At 39.3% G+C, this 17,830-nt stretch overlaps 1 protein-coding gene across 1 annotated transcript in view; it reads right to left on the minus strand.

Moving 5' to 3' along the window:
• The window catches only part of LOC124571027 (sodium- and chloride-dependent glycine transporter 1-like), a 282,388-nt gene that overhangs the window by 141,803 nt on the left and 122,755 nt on the right, over positions 1-17,830 (minus strand). Inside the window, exons 3-4 of the mRNA XM_047131108.1 lie at positions 13,350-13,484; positions 3,128-3,271 (exon numbers count right to left, since the gene is read on the minus strand). Coding sequence (XP_046987064.1) covers positions 3,128-3,271; positions 13,350-13,484 — 279 coding nt within the window. The remainder of the gene's footprint in view (positions 1-3,127; positions 3,272-13,349; positions 13,485-17,830) is intronic.

Here is a 17,830-nt window from a genome sequence, read left to right on the forward strand (position 1 = left end):
CACTTGTCTCATCGGTTTGTAAGATTTTTAAATGAAAGTTTCTGGAAGGATAGAATCACTATACTTGACTGGGATGGCCGAGTTTCCCTGCTTTGGTGATGTTACAGGGAAAAATAACTTTTCTAATAAGTAACTGCTAACGGAGGCACAAAAAATTTTCCAAGAATGGTCATGCGCTGCTCTCATTACACACTGCGGGCTTTCATCCAGGGATATACTTTCAGTTCTGCTCTCAGCAGAGGCACTTCACATTCCGAATCCGCTCTCAATTGGGGTACTACAGTCAGGACTCCTCAGGCTCAGACTCCAGCCAACAGACTTCTGGTAAAGTCCTCGTCCATGGACAAAGCAGTAGCTGCTTTCAAACTGGAGCACTTAGCAAACAATCAGCACCACCCAAACCTAGCACTTACCGCTATTTATGAGCAGAACCGGTAGTATGGGTCACGATCGATTTAGTAACCCTCCATAATTTCACGGTTAGATTTAACATGGCAACTAGGGCAGGCACAGTTGCATAACAGCTTCATATCTATTCTGAAAATGGTAAGTCATCTCTGTCGAGTCGCAGATTTTGGTCAGTTAGTTTTTAATATATTAGGAAGGTGAATTTACCATTACATACTCTCCTATTCTAATCTTTGCGAACCAAAGAACATTATAATTTCGTTTTATTCGTTTTACTGTTAGCGTTTGTCACATTAAATGGTTCAAATGTCTCTGAGCACTATGGGACGTAACATCTATGGTCATCAGTCCCCTAGAACGTAGAACTACTTAAACCGAACTAACCTAAGGACATCACACAACACCCAGTCTTGTCACATTAGTAGAAGCTTTTACGGAATTATTTGACGATGTTTAAATAAACTAAGTTATTGTTAATACACTCATGGATTTATTTTACCTCTGAATTTCATTTCATAGCTAGTCATCCGTTTGTATAATTAGGGTACTATTGGGATTACCTTCACCCATTAAACGACTTGTGGGCCGAAAATTATCATGTATTAATTCCACTGTGCACAGTTTAATCAGCATATTTTCTTGGACAGAGACCTAGGTAGACAACTAGGTATCATTCATCTCTCTTTAACAGAGCGACGTGTTTCAAAGAGTGATACTGAGCTACAGTTCTTAAATTACTATCTTAGACACAAAATAATTTATGGGAAGGTGCTGATTGCTGCAGAAATGTTATTTAATGGCAAGATAATACACAATGCATAGAAGAAAAGTAAAAAGAAAACAGGGACAGACAAACTAAAGCATAATAAAATAATGGTAATTGAGGGAGCTAAAGTAACAGCCACGAGGAGTGGCCACGTGGTTAGAGGCCCCATGTCATGGAATGCACGGCCTCTCCCTCCAGAAGTTCGACTCCTCACTCAGGCATGGGTGTGCGTGTTGTTCTTAACATAAGTTAGTTTAAGTTGTGTAAGTCTAGGGACCGTTGAACTCAGCAGTTTGGTCCCTTAGGATTTCACACACATTTGAACATTCGAAGCTAAAGCAACAAATGATCCACACCACTTAGCAAATTACAAAAATGAGCGTTTTTTTTAAGTATTGCAGAGAAATTACAGCAAAAATTCGCAAAAACGAATGTATCACCAATAAATAATTATGCAGTAAGCACAGTGATGTTACTACCAACCACAGAGTGTGAAGAACTGTATGAAACCAAAAAAATTAAATCTTTGTTGGTCCATTATGACCAGTGGACATCGTGCGGTATGCACTATTCCACTCAATAAACTTTACCAACAGCTGTACACTTGCTTTCAAAATAAAATAAATTATCTTAAAGTGTATGGCTGTTGGTAAAGTTTATAGAATTGAAAAGTAAAAAATAAAAGGTTGGTAGAGTTAGATGAAGTGCCAATTTGTGTGCTGAAACAATATATAGAGAGAATACAAGCTCCTGTAACAGAAGTAACAGCTGTATCATTCACATCAGGGAGATTTCTGGAGTATTTAAAACAGGCAAGAGTAAGGTAATGCAGGAGACACAAATCTACCACCCTATTTCTCTGTTGTCACCAATCTCAAAAATAATATACTTAATTATGAAACACAGATTAATGAATTACTTGAATAAATACAATCTGCTTTATGGATGTGCCTTGCAGGGTAGCCTACATCTCAGGTTCAAAAAACTGTTTTCAGGCCCCCAAGTTGTAGGCTGCCCTCCATGACAGGCATGTGTGTTGAAGTAGTACTGGCCTGCTTTTTCGACCTGTTTTGTAGGGCTTCACATACAGGTTGGCATGGCTGGGAGGCATTTGAGATGGGTAGAGGGGAATGTGAACAAAGAGCGAGAAAGAGAGAGAGAGAGAGAGAGATAGAGGTTAGTGAAGATGGACAGATGGATGGAAAGAGGGGAAGGAGGTAGGGACAGATAGAAAAGGAAAGCTGGAGGAGATAGACAAAGAGAGGGGGAGGAAAAGATGGCCTGACAGGGAGAAGGAGGACGAGAAGGACAGAGAGACTGAAAGGAGGAGACTGATAGAGAATGGGAGGATGAAGCAGAAAGAATTACAAGAAGGAGGGAACAGACAGAGAAAGTGGTAGAAGAAGTTGTACAGAGGGTGAGGGAGGAGGAAATGGCCAAAGAGAGAGGAGGAGGAGATGGACAGAGACAGGAACATGATGAGATATTCCAAGTGAGGAGAAGAAGGAAATTGGTAGAAAATGGTGGAGGTGTGGGAGGAATAGGAGGAATTTGGTAGATGGGATGGGCAGTGGACAGTTGTAAAAGGGGAAGGAGGGGAAGGACAGGATGGACTGAGAGAGTAGATGGGCAGAGAGAGGGAAGGAGGAGATGGAGAGAAAGAGGGAAGTGCCAGAGGAGGGGGGGGGGGGGGGAGTTGGAGATGGACAAAGACAGGAGGGAGGATAAAATGGACTGAGAGAGGAGGCAGGAGGATATGGGTAGTGAGAGGGGGAGGAAAGGATGGATAGAGAGTAATGAGAAGAGGAATTGGCCAGAGAGAGGGGAAGATGGAGGTGGAAAGAGAAAGGGGGCAGGAGGATGGGGGAAGACAGAAGTGCATCCCTGAAATTTAATGGATTATGCAGTAAACAGTATTTGTAAAATACAGGTAACGGACAGAACAGTACTCACAGTCAGAGTTGAAGTCATAGTCGCAGCGCGCCCAGCCTAGCACCGAGCTGAACGAGGCGAACATGTAGAACAGTGTCCACGAGACCACCACCATGTAGATGATGTTGATCACAAGCACTATGACCAGCGCGCTGAAGCCCACTCCTTTGGCAGAGAGAAAGAACATTTAAATTTGAAACGAACGCAATATTGAAACATCTGAATGTGGTAGAACATCCCACTTTGTGGCATTTGACTATTGGAAAACTAAGACCGCAGTAAATTGTGGTCAAATAAAACCCACCCTTGAAAAACCTATTCCAAATTCATACTTGCAAACTAGACGAAAGAAGGGAAGAAATGTCTCGTGTGGATCGAGAAATTTTAATACCATTCATCAGTCATCACAAAATTGTGAAATTTTTTATGTCTGCTGCACCAAAATGAAGATGGCAAGTCCCAAAACAGCATGATTATTGGTGAAAAATTCTCGACGGGTCCCTCGGACCAATAGGACAGAAAAAGAACATTCATGAGTATAAGTTATACCTGAGGATCACGAAATTACAGGAAGAAAGGGAAATTTATGACGCGTAACGCAGTTATAACGAGTCGAGTATACTTGCAACTCGACCACTGTCATCTATTGTTAGTTAGTTTCATGCTCCGTGGATCACTTTCCATGATAAATCTTACTGGTTTGGATCGATTCATTTTATTTTCACATTGCAAATTCATTTGTAAATATGATTACATGCTGACAATTCATAAGTTTTTAGTAAATGTATATAAGAGAGTTAGTAACTTCTACCCACCACCATTTACACACAGTTGTCTCAATAAAAGACATTCTTCTATGGAACAGAAGGAGTTGAAAGGAGAAACTTTCCAATTTTGTTTTCAAATTTTACTTTACTGTCTGACACACATTTTACATCGCTGGATAAGTGATCAAAACTTGTTGTTGTAGCACTGTGAACCACTTCTTGTGCTAAAGACAACCTTACTACGGAGCAATGAATATCATTTTTCGTACTCGTATTGTGATTATGTACCTTATTGCTCCTTTTGAATTGTAGTGGATTCCTTACAACGTACTTCATGAGGGAATAAATATGCTGTGAAGCAAAGTCAGAATGTCTACAAGATGACTGTACGTGAGCATCACCTTTTATTCTAACAGAAAGTTTTTCAGCAATGAAGGCTTTCTTTCTTAAGGATGAGTTACTGCAGAATATTATTCCACATGACATCATGGAAAGAAATTATTCAAAATACGTCAGCTTACTGATTTGTCTCTCCCCATATGCAATGATTCTAAGTGAAAATGTGGCTGAACTAAGTTGTTTTAGAAGTTCCAGAATGTGTCTTTTTCCAGTTTAAACTCTCGTCAATAAGTACAGCCAAAAATTTTGAAGTTTTCACAATATTTTAATTTTCTCGCCGTGTTTTACAATTATCATTGGTTTAGTGTCTCTAGACGAGCAGAAGGGAATACGTTGTGTCTTTTTAAAATTGAGGAAGAGACCATCTCAGAAAACCAGTCAATGGTACTTGTTTACCATTTGTTCTATTTCTAAATTTGTGATTGGATTGATTACGATACTACGTGATCTGCAAAAACAAAAAAATCTTACATTGCTTGTTGTGTATTAGATGGAAGTTCGTTGACATTTATGAAGAACAACAGTGAACCAAAGACTGAGCCTTGGAGAACCCCGTATGTGATTTCTCCCGTCAGAATTACGTCGTCGGACTTTATTGGTTGAATTACAAAATACAGCTTTCTGCATTGTTTTGGTTAAATACTATATTATCCATTGGTTGTCTGTAAACTGCCGACATTCCCATAAAACTTCAAATTATCTAGGATAATATTGTGATTCATACATAAGGTTGTGGGTTCCATGGAATGGTAGCACACAAAACAAGACTACGGAATGACACATCTTACAGAGCAACACAGAATGGACGACTCCTCGTATTAAGAATCGGGTCGTGCAACACGATTTGCAATACACATCTTACTTCACTCAAAGAACAAGTAGTACTTGGTGGCTATGTTAGGGGTGTATTTCTTTGGCATAGAATGTTTTCTGAAAGTTCAATCGGATTCATGTACGGAGCGCGTGATGGGTAGTCCGGTCGCTTGATGCAGGTACCAATTAACAGGGCGAGCACTACCAGATGAAATCCTTTTGCGTTAGATTACTCGTAGAGCGACGCAGGATGACTTTCATACAGCATGCAGCGGTCGCACTACAGACAGGAAATACATGCATTAGCGCACATGCTCCTAACATCTTGAAGACGGAGACATTGACTTCTTCCTGTTGTTTTCCCTTCGGTTCCAAAGGGTGCACCAGACAAAAATATTACTCTACAGACGAAGTTGCCAGTCATTTGTCTACACGATACTACCGCAATGTTCCTGGTCCCAGTCGCGGTGGGCAAAATACTACAATTAACGAACAGTGCGATGGCTTTGTGCCGTTCGAACGCATCTGGATGGTCGCTGAGCGCACAGATCAAATTTTCTGAGTCGGTGATAATGCTTTTGATGGCAGATGTGTGCCGCGAGATCTCTGGTGAAGGCATTTACCCTGGAGAACAGGCGCTTTCGCCACTTCAGTCACGATGATGATCCGGACACAGGATTGTGTTGTCGACCTCACAAGTGCTGGTGTTCAAAGATCCCCACTCGCAAAAACTTCACACCCGTGTTTATTCGGGGGAGGGGACCAAACAGCGACGTCATCAAGTCCCAAAGGACTAGGGAAGGATGGGGAAAGAAATCGGCCGTACCCTTTCAAAGGAACCATCCCGAAATTTGCCTGAAGCGATTCAGGGAAATCACGGAAACCTAAATCAGGATGGCCGGACGCTGGTTTGGACCATCGTCCTCCCGAATGCGCCCGTGAAACGAAGAGAGTTAGTCTGATCCTCGACAACCTAGTGAGGTTGTCACCAGCTTCGTTATAGACATGTGTTCGCCATGCCATCCAGCTTCCTTATGACTCGAGCTCATTCTGACGGATGCGCACAAAAAGCACGCAGATCGACTATGTCAAAGACCTCAGATCAGACAGACTGTTGCAGTCACACGAAGTGATCTTATACTGGCATTCAATCATCAAATGGCTCTGACGTTTTGTATAAGATTTTTTCTGTTCAAGCCGCGTCATGTTTGAGTTGAAATTCGAGTCTTTGAAAATCTTCATCATCTTCTTTGCCAAGAGTTGACTGATAGTACGGATAGCTGTCGCATAGTGGTGTTCTTGGCTTACTTTTGGTGCAGTGATGTCCCCTGGGGGAAAGGTGAAACCCACCCGAGAAGATTCTCTCCACCAGCAGAAAGTAAGACAACTACGACAGTAGGACACACTTCTATCCCAGCTTTCAGTTCCAAACTACGAAGATAGTGATCTTCGAAAGTTCGAGTTTTAATTTAAACATGAAGTGACTTGCATACTAAGAAAATTTTATACATTTCTACCAAGCTAGTGCACTCAGCAATGAATATCACAGTAGGAAGTTCAGATGAAGATTAATGGACATATCCTATAAAGGAAATCACAGAAGTTGGATGGACAAATATATGGCTAAAAAAGATAACTGCAAAGAAACCTTGGATAACAGAAGACGTACTTCAATTGCTTAACAAAGAAAGGGAGTACAAACATAATCTGAAAAAGGCAACAATTTGATAATACAAGTCGCTTGAGAATCAGATAAAGTGGGAAGTGCAAGGAAATTAAAATGAAATGGCTGCTGGAAAGATTTAAAGAAATCGAGAAATGAACTGGTATCTGAGGAACAGATTCAGCGTATAGAAAAATCAAAATAATATTCGGCGAAATTAAAAGCAATGGCAGCAACATTAACAGTGTAACAGGAATTCCAATGTGAAACACCGCGGGGGGTTTCTGTATGGCAGAGGACTTGTCTGATAACGTGATGGTAGAGGAAATGGGAGTCAGTTTGAAAGACACGGAGGATCAGTTACTATAGGGAGTGTTTAACAGAGCTTTGGAAGACATGCAATCAAAGAAGGCAGAAAATACCGATAATATTTCTTCGGATTTCCTACAATCATTGGGGGGAGTGAAAACCATATTACTGTTAAAACCGGTTTGTAGAATCTGTGACTCTCAGACACATCATCAAACGTTGAGAAAAATGTCAGCCATACAATCCGGAAGATTTCTAGGACAGATAAGTGCGAGAGCTATCGCATAATCAGCTTAACAACACACCATCGCAATTGCTGACATAAATAATATACATAAGAATGGAAAATAAAATTGAGGATATGCTGGATTACCAGCAGCTTGGCCCTTAGGAAAGGTAAAGGCATCAGAGAGGCAGTCCTGACATTGTGCTCGGTAATGGAGGCAAGACTTCAGAAAAATCAAGACACCTTCATTTTGCTGACCTAGGAAAAGTGCTCAGCAATGTAAAATGATGCATCGTTAGAAATTCTCTGGGAAATAGGAGTAAGCTACACGGAAAACGAGTAATGTACACTATGCACAAAAGGTACAAAAGACAAGAGGGAAAAATTAGAGTGGGAGACAAGAGACGAAGTGCTCGAATTGAAAAATATATAAGATAGGGATGTTGTCTTTCGCTCTTACTTTTCAGTCTGTACATCAAAGACGCAATGGCGGAAATAAAAGAAAAGTTTTGAGTGCATTTAAAACTCAAGATGAAAGAATATCAATGATAAGCTACAATTATGACATTGCCATCCTCCGCGATAATGAAGAAGAATTACAGGACTTGTTGAAAGGAATGAATAGACTAATGAATGTAGAATATGGGCTGAGTGTAAACCGCAGAAAGATGAAAGTAGCGAGGAGTAAAGTGAGATTAGCGATAAATTTAGCATCGAAGTTGGTGACCATAGACAGATGAAGGAATTCTGCTACCAAGAAAGAAAATAATACATCAGGGAGGAAGCAACGACGACATAAAACGCGGACTAGCACACGCAAAGAGGGCGTACCTAGCCGAAAGAAACCAATAAATGTCAAACCTCGGGCTAAATTTGAGGAATAAACTTCTGAGAACGTACGTTTGGAACATAGAATTATAGAAGTGAATCCTGAACTATTAGAGAACTGGAAAAGAAGAAAATTGAAGGGTTAGAGATGTTGTGGTACATAAGGAAGTTGGGCCAGGGAACAGACAAATGAAGAGGTTGTGCGCAAAATCGGCGAGGAGAGTAATATGTGGAAATACTGACAAGAAGAAAGAGCGGGATGATAGAACGTCTATTACGACATCAAGGAATAACTTCCACGGTCCTTGAAGAAGCTATAGACGGAAAAAATGCAGGGGAAGACAAAGATTGGAATATATCCAACAAATAACTGAGTACGTCTGATGCAAGTGCTTTTCTGAGATGAAGAGGTTAGCCCAGGAGAGGAAGTCGAGGATGACTGACTGTGGAACTTCGTTGTTACTAAAACTCAAAGACTCCAGCACGGGATATATTTTTGAAGCTTTATTGTGCACGTCAATCAAGCCTCGTACTTCTTCCATCGAAATTGTCTGTTTTTAATTTTTTTTTAAATATTCTGTGTGTTCAGTATCATTATTATTCTTCCGATTCCCTTTACTTATGACCCAAAATCCTCCTTTTCTCGGATAGCAGCCATTTAGCTTGCTTGTAATGGCGCTGACTTACGTGACGGAAGTCTTGTAAAGATCGTACGTGTAGAACTCGGATCAAAAGGTAGAATTATTTGTGAAAGTGACGTCAGTGTGCACAATTTGATCGTTACTGATGGTCCAGTGTGACAGTACATCTTCAGTTCAAATACAGTTCGTGTTACTGGTGGATTGTGTTGTACGTTTGTGAACTAGCCTATGGCAATCGAAGCTCCACATCCAGATTCTAAATGACAGCGCTTTCTCTGCTGAAAGATCCATCGCGTGTTTACATGGCTCTACCGTTACACAAGAGAAAATGAAAGTTTTTCTGTATTTAACTCTAGCCAAGGCAGATCATGATATGAACGTACTCATGGCTGGTTTTATGAGTAAGTTGTTGACGGAAGTGGACATGCAAGCATCGACGTCACTGTTCCGTGTATTTGTTGGTTTCATATCTTAAAGAACAGGACCCAACATTCTTACACAGTGTACTGGCAAATTTACCAGTGAATGGCCGGTTACACTTGCTGACACTAACATTGGCACTGCCATTTACCCAATACCATGTACAGCCTCATTCGCGAAATGAAATTGATATTTATTTATGGTATTACCGACAACAGTGAAGCTGGTATGCATCACGTCACTGAGTGAAACACAGGCTCTGAAAGCTGCGTGGTGTCCTACCAGCCTGATTCGACTCAAGTACAAAATTCATACGAACTCAGTTCCTAATCGTCTCCCCATTTATGGGTTTTTATATGTGCTTACTGACTAGTAAAAGTAACTGGTGAACAGTCCTACACTGCTTTGAGCCACAGTTCTAATGCCGTTCATATAACAATTACTTCTGGTGCCTGAGAAATACTTTGATATCTTCAGAACGAAATATGAGTTTCTAAATTAAAAAATAGATTATTCTCAATGCTGGTTCGAAAAAAAAATGTTCCAAATTATATATGCATAGATGTTTGTGATAAAACATTTTAGAGTTAGTTACATGTTATACACATCGTTTGAAAGAGTGTTTCATATAAATTATGTGGACTTAATCAGTTTGCACGAAAAGTATTTGTGATTAGTGTTAGCATTAATGAACACATCACCGTTTTATTTCTACTCATACAACTACACTTAAAAACTAGTTCTGTTTTCTTTAATGGCTACAAGTTTTTAAATAAAAATTCGTCCATGGAATACATGGAGTTGTCCAGCAGAAATTATTTTTGGGTTAGATTTAAAATTTGCGTTGCTACCTGTCAGACATTTGATGTTACTGAGCAAATGACAAAAAATTTTTGTTAGTGAATATTGAAGTCCGCTCTTAGCCACTAATTGCTTTAATAACTGGTAACAAAGGTCATTTTTTCTCTGTTGTTGTTGACATGAATTGTACTTTTCTTCTTGAATTATGATGGATTTACGACTAATTTCATTTGAGAATGTATCTTTTGTGATGATACAGTTAAAATGCTTAATTCCTTGAAGAGGTACCTACATGACAACTGCCAGTGAACATCACATATTATTCTTGCTTCTTGCTTTTTTGCAATGAATACTTTCTTACTTTCTTTCTAAGTGGTGAGTTGCCCTAGAAAATTACTCGATAAGACATTATTGACTGGAATTTTACAAAATATGTGAGGTATATGAGTTGTTTGTTTGCAAAACTAGCAATTATACCAAGAGCAATAAACAGTAACTCAACCTTACTGTTCGAGAATCACAGCAATATGCTTCTTCCAGTTCAAGTTTTCAACAATATGTGCACCCAAAAGTGTGGACCATTTTTCCCTCCTTACTGTCTTCTATTGATGTGCTACATCAGTTGTTGGTGTGTGTCTGTTTGTTGTTCAAAACTGAATATGTGTATTTTATGAAAATTAATAATTCTTTCAGAAACGTCATTAATAACCTCTTCTGTTTTTTTCTCTCCAATGTCATTTATTATACACTTAGTACTTCAGCAAAAAGTAGCAGTTCAGCTTCATGAATGTTAAGTGAAAGGTCATTCACATACATAAGTAATAGGAGTGAATCAAAACTGAACTTCGTTGGACTCCCTTCATGATTTCTACACAGTCCCTAAAATTTTCTTATATTCCAACATTGTTTGGATTATTGAAAATAACGTTATACATATTGTTTTTTTAAGTATTCTTTCAAACCAGCTGGGAGTACAACCACAGCGAAACATGATCTATGCAATTAAACGTATTGAAAATATACAAAGAAATGCCAACCAGAGATATTTTACTCCTTAAGGCTTGTAATATTTGACGAGGGAATATATGAATAGCATTATCAGTTGAGCAACCCTTCTGGGACCTGAATTATGATGTGCTATATAAACTGTTCCTACGTAAATTTGAGACTATTCAGGAGGTATTATAGAATATTTTGGAAATATGCACTAGCAGGGAAACTGGACAGCAATTACTTAGGTCTCTCTTGTCACCTTTCTTATAAACATGTCCAACAATTGCATGTTTCAGTCTCTCTGACATTTCTTATAAAGTTAGAACAAGTTTCCGGGATTCTGTTTGAAATTCCAAATACCACATGAGATTTTTTCCAGTTTTTATAGTTTTGTTAAGTTCAGTGAATGATATTGATACTACTTAAAGTAAGATACTGCTTAAAGTTTTGTGGAATGGAATTTTTATTATATCTTCTTGCTTCTATAACTGGACCATTTTATCTTATTTTTGCTGTTACATTTAGAAACTCATTGTTAAAAGTACTTGCAGCTTATGAATTAACAATCACAACATTATCATTTAGTTTAGTTGTTGTGGTATCTTGTATACTGAACTGCCATGTCTCCCATTTCACAATATCCCATATAGTTTCAATCTCATTATCTTCATTTTAACTTCTGTTAGGACTTGCATATTTCTGGACATTTTAATAAATATTACTGTATTTTTTTGTAGAATGCAATCACTGTTGCATCTTGAGTTATTCTGGCACATATATAGATTTCCTTTTTCCTCTTACATGAGATATTAATCTCTTTAGTTATCCATGGCTTAAAGATTTTTATAATCGACTTTTTGGATAACTTTTTAGAAAACCCACTTTCTAATATTTACAGTACTTACTATGGAACATACTGCATTTCTCATTAGTTTATCTTTACAAATATAGCTCATGTCATACCACCTATTTTAATTTATTTTTAAAACACTCTATTCTGTTAACATTAATAAGCCTCATTGCTCTGTAGGAATAAGCTTCAGAGCTATAAGGAGTTAGATTATTTCCATTAATTGTGTATTATGACCAGGTAGTCCATTAACAATTTCGTACACAGTAATTGTTTCAGCCTGAGCACTTTCTATAAAAATGTTATCAGTTAAGGTTGCTGCATGGTACTTGGAAAAATTACCACTGAAATCAGATTGAAACAGCCTAATGATGAATCCATCTCATTTTTACAGTCGGAATCCCTTAAGAAATCTACATTGAAATCTCCGCAAACCACTAATTGTTTTTTCTTGTGTGCCATGTAGCTCAATAAGGAGTCCAGATACATTATAAACAGCCGAAAGTTTTCTAGAGGGTATCCGTATACTTTTACAATTAAAAGAGAAATATCTTGCGATAACAACTGACACGCATATGATTGTAGGATCTAATCCATACAATAACAATATGTTTCAATATTTCTGGCTTTGTGTCCAATTTTTACATATGCTGTAACTCCACCTCCTGCCATGTTGATTCTACATGAAAACGATACTGTTCTGTAATCCCTTATATTTAACTTCTCTAACACTGTAGTTACATAATTTATCTTAATTACTTTTTAATTTCACTGTATATTCCAGAATATAACAAAGTAGCTATGACTAATATGCAGCAAAATTTTCTCTGAAATGTACGGAAATAATAGCCAGATATGAACTGACACCAAATAGTAGATTCATTTCAACTTCAGTATATTGTTATTATGAGTATATGTGACCAATTCTGAATGCTTGAGATAAACATTATGTTTTATTAACATTTTATATTTATGAATACATGGGCTAAGAATTTTAATATATTTTACGAAATTCGTAACTGTGCTGTCTGTGATAATGTTATTTATTCTGCTACTGGTTCGGTCTTAAACCATCATCAACGGCAGAAAAATTATCGCAGATGTCGCACATGTTGTAAGTGCTTTGGCATAACCGTAATTAACCATAATTGCCATTAAAAATGAAAACTTCTAGCAAAATTACAATATGAGAGCTCATTGACATTGCTTTTTGTCAGTGGACCGTCACATTGTAATCTTGCTACAATTTTTCATAAAAATGTTAGCAGTTAAGGTCCTTTTATGTTGCAATGGGCGATTATGGTTTTCAATAGTAATGTATGTCAAAGAATGTGTGGCATGTGATACTTCTGCGATAATTTTCTGCTGTTGATGATGGTTCAAGACCGAAACCGGTAGCAGAATAAATAACATTATCATAGACAGCACAGTGTTATGCATTTTATAAAATGCGAACATGCTGTTGACCAGCGCCTAAGCATGATGTTCAGTTTTAATATAATTTTTTGTGTTGCTTCTGACACTAAGTCTTACCTTGGAAGATAGGTGCCATCCGAGCAAAGACAACAGTAGCCCCTTGCTGACTGTACTGCCCAAGGACCATCTCCATAAAGAAGATAGGTACACCCATCACCATTAACATGATGATGTAAGGGATAAGGAAGGCGCCTGCAAAGAAATTCAGATAAATATGCAACTATGCAGCTACGATAAGGACAAGTGATCCCCAGCAGTGACCACTTGAACAATGAACATCAACAGCCTCAAACTGTTTCCTGGATACACACATTAGTACAATTAATACAGTTAAAAGAGGTCATAAAGGCACACTCGTTTCGCAGAGATATGGCACATTAACAAACGACTTAACCAGTATTTTTTTTTAAATCAGCTGGTATCCCTGTCTACAGAGGTACGCAGAATGAATCTGTACATGACGTACATGTAACAGGTATTCATGCACTAACATTCTTCGAATTTTTTATTTTAGGCTGAGCCAGTGAATTTAAAAAAAGCAGAGTATAACTTCCAAGCTCTGTAATACTTAATGACTACAACAGCGGAAGCAATACAATGGAGGACGAATGGGTTGCTTCGACGGATGAAATAGCGAAAGTCATGAGGATTATACAGACAAAAAGGAAGGGAACAACAAAAATTCTTGTATAACTCGCGAGATTATGAATTTAACTAACGAAAGCAAGAAATGAAGGGAATATAGATGAATAGACCATAATATTGCAGGAAGTACAAACTGGCTAAGTTGGAATGGCCAGACAATAAATAAGAAGGCTGCAGAAGCACGTATGACTAGGAGAAACAAAGATGTCGCTTATAGGAAAACTGAAGAGACATTTGAAAAAAAGGTGGCAGCTGTATGAATATCAAGAGCTCAGGTAATAAGGCATAGTAAGGAAAGAAGGCAGAGCTAGAAGACAAAAGTAATATACATGTATAGTCTATATGAGGAAAAGACTCAAGAGTTCGAAGGTGGGATTAAAATTCGGGGTCAAAGGATATTAGCGATAAGATTTGCTGATGACTTTCGTATCCTCAGCGAAAATAAAAAAGAATTACAGGAATGTACAATCTCTTGAGTACAGAACATGGATTGAGAATAAACCGGAAAAAGACCAGAGTAATGAGAAGCAGCAGAAATGAGAGCAGCGAGAAACTTGATATCAAAATTATTGAACATGAAGTAGATGAAGTTATGAAATTTTTCTACCTAGGCAACAAAATAGTCCATAGACGATGCAAGGAGGACATAAAAAGCATACTAACATAGATAATAACGACATTCCTGGCCAAAACAAGTCTATTGGGCTCAAATGTTGGCCTGATTTGAGGAAGAAATTTATGGTAATAAACGTTTGGAGTACAGTATTTTAGTATAGTGAATCATGGACTGTGAGAAAAGAGGAACAAAGGAGAATAGAAGAGATTGAAATGTGCTGCTACAGAAGAATATTGAAAATTAAGTACACTGATAAGATTAGGCATGAGGAGGTTCTTTTCAGAATCGGCGAAGAAAGGAATATAAGGAAATTCTTAAAGCACTGACAAGAAGAAGGGACAGGATGTTAGGACATGTTAAGGCATTAGGGAAAACTTCCTTGGTGCTGGACGGAACAGTAGAGAGCAAAAACTGTAGGGAAAGACGGAGATTGGAATACACCCAGCAAGTAATTGAGGACATAGAATGGAAGTGCTACTTTGAGATGAAGAGGCTAGCGTAGAGTGGGCCACATCAAAGCAGTCAGAAGAGATACGACACAAAAAAATCAGGGAAATAAACTTGAAGGCAATATCATAGAAAGAGAAGAGACAATAAATGTAGATGAGATGGCACTCAGAGACCTAAGGCGAGAAAAGGCTCGTAGAGTAGACGACATTCCATCATAATTACTGCAAACCTTGAGAGGCCTAGTCTTGACAAAACTGTTTCACCTGTTGATATGTGAAATAGAGGAAATAAGTTGAAAGAAAAACTAATATTTCCGGTGCCGGAAAAGATAGTTGATAATATTACTGAAATGTCAGTTAATAATTCATGATCTCCAAATACTGGCACGAATTGTTTACAGAAAAATAAAAGAACATATCAGTTCACGTTGTGAAGAAATGTAGGACCACGCGAGGCATTATCGACTCCTAGAAATGTAGTGTATGTTTATAGCATCTGCAGATTCAGAGGAATTGTTTGACAGTACTGACTGGAGTTCACTCTTTAAATTATAAAGGTAGCAGAGAAGACTTGTAAAGTACGCCTTTGTTACTCAATCTGTACACTGAGCAACCTGTGAAGGAAATAGCTCCGCTGTTCTGGCCACAGGTGGGTCTCAGCCAAAGGCGTCTTTTTGGTGTGGTATGGAGGGGCGTTTGTTTAGGTCAGCACACTCCCAGTCGTTCTCGGCTTTGCAAACCTTGGAGTCGCTACTTCTCACTCGAGTAACTTCTCAATTGGCAGCACGAGCCTGCGTCAGACGCGGCCAACGGATTCGGCGCATATTTGGCAGGTCGTTTCTGTGGAACCTCCAATGAAAGACTAAGATATTTTGACTGAATGCCCCCTATTTTTGGAAAAACCGTCCCTAAAGTTGAAGACGTGAAATCGGATAAAACTAAAAGGATCAATGAACAACTAAAAACTGAGCATTTTGATTATATATCGATCCGAGACGCATATTCTCCTAGAAATACAGTAAAGCAAATTTTACGCCTTACACTTATATATCCATGAAGCAAAAGCTGCTCACCGAAGCGCAACTAATGTAACAGCCAAGGCATGGGGTTGAGGAGCAGCAGATCTGTGTTCGATTGCCAAATGCAAGTCGCAGTTTTTTATTTTCGTTTTGTATTTTTTTTCCGTATCGTAGGAATATGAGAGTTGACAAGATACGTAAATCACTTATGACATGACAATTACCATCAGACTCGTTGTTCGATATAAAAGAGGGCATGTAACACAATGAGAGAAAGAGTCACTTTAAGGCGAGCTGGTGTAAAATTTTAATTCTTTAATACTCCAAGTTGTTTGAGAAATTTATTTGCTGCCTTATTATTATTCGTCAGAGATTTGCTTACCTTACTAACTCTGCTGTTCCTACTGCGCCGACTGTTGGCACACATGGTGAGGTTTTTGGTTGAATCGGTGGCGCCTCCTGTAGGCCATGCTGGGGAGGTGTGACTCAGAGCGAGGCAGTCACTGGCGATCCGGGAATGAGGTACACTGAAGAGCCAAAGAAACTGGTACAACGGCCTAATATCGTGTAGGGCTTCCGCGAGGAAGCAGAAGTGCGGCAACACGACGTGGCATGGAGTCGATTAACGTCTGTAGTGGTGGAGGGAATTGACACCATGAATCCTGCAGGGCTGTCGATAAATCCGTAAGAGGAGGGGGCTTCTGAACAGCTCGTTGCAAGGCATCTCAGATATGCTCAATAAAGTTTATGTCTGGGGAGTTTGTTCGCCAGTGGAAGCGTTTAAACTCAGAAGAGTGGAGCCACTCTGTAGCAATTCTGGACGTCTGGGGTGTCGCATTGTCCCGCTAGAATTTCCCAAATCCGTCGTAATGCACAATGGACATGAATGAATGCAGGTGACAGGATGCTTACGTACGTGTCACCTGCCGGAGTCGTATCTAGACGTATCAGGGGTCCCATATCATTGTAACTGCATACGCCCCACACCATTACAGAGCCTCCACCAGCTTAAACAGTCCCCTGGTAACATGCAGGGCCCATGGATTTATGAGGATGTCTCCATATCCGTACACGTCCATCCGCTCGATACAATATTAAACTTCACTCGTCCGACCAGGAAACATGTTTCCACTGTGTGCCGGACTGAGATTCGAACTCGGGACTTTTGCCTTTCGCCGGCAACTGCTCTACCAACTGAGCTACCCAAGCACGACTCACACCCCGTCCTCACAGCTTTACTTCTGCCAGTACCTCGTCTCCTACCTTCCAAACTTTACAGAAGCTCTCATGTGAAACTTGCAGAACTAGCACTCCTGAGAGAAAGGATATTACGGAGACATGGCTTTGCCACAGCCTGCGGGATGTTTCCAAAATTAGATTTTCACTCTGCAGCGGAGTGTGCGCTGATATGAAACTTCCTGGCAGATTAAAACTGTGTGCCGGACTGAGATTCGAACTCGGATATGAAACTTCCTGGCAGATTAAAACTTTGTGCCGGACTGAGATTCGAACTCGATATGAAACTTCCCGGCAGATTAAAACTGTGTGCCGGACTGAGATTCGTTCGAAGTTTCATATCAGCGCACACTCCGCTGCATCCCCCAGGCTGTGGCAAAGTCTTGTCTCCGCAATATCCTTTCTTTCAAGAGTGCTAGTTCTGCAAGTTTCGCAGGAGAGCTTCTGTAAAATTTAGAAGGTAGGAGACGAGGTACTGGCAGAAGTAAAGCTGTGAGGACGGGGTGTGAGTCGTGCTTGGGTAGCTCAGTTGGTAGAGCACTTGCCCGCGAAAGGCAAAGGTCCCAAGTTCGA

Source organism: Schistocerca americana, chromosome 1 (genome assembly GCF_021461395.2).
Source record: "Schistocerca americana isolate TAMUIC-IGC-003095 chromosome 1, iqSchAmer2.1, whole genome shotgun sequence".
NCBI lineage: Eukaryota > Metazoa > Arthropoda > Insecta > Orthoptera > Acrididae > Schistocerca > Schistocerca americana.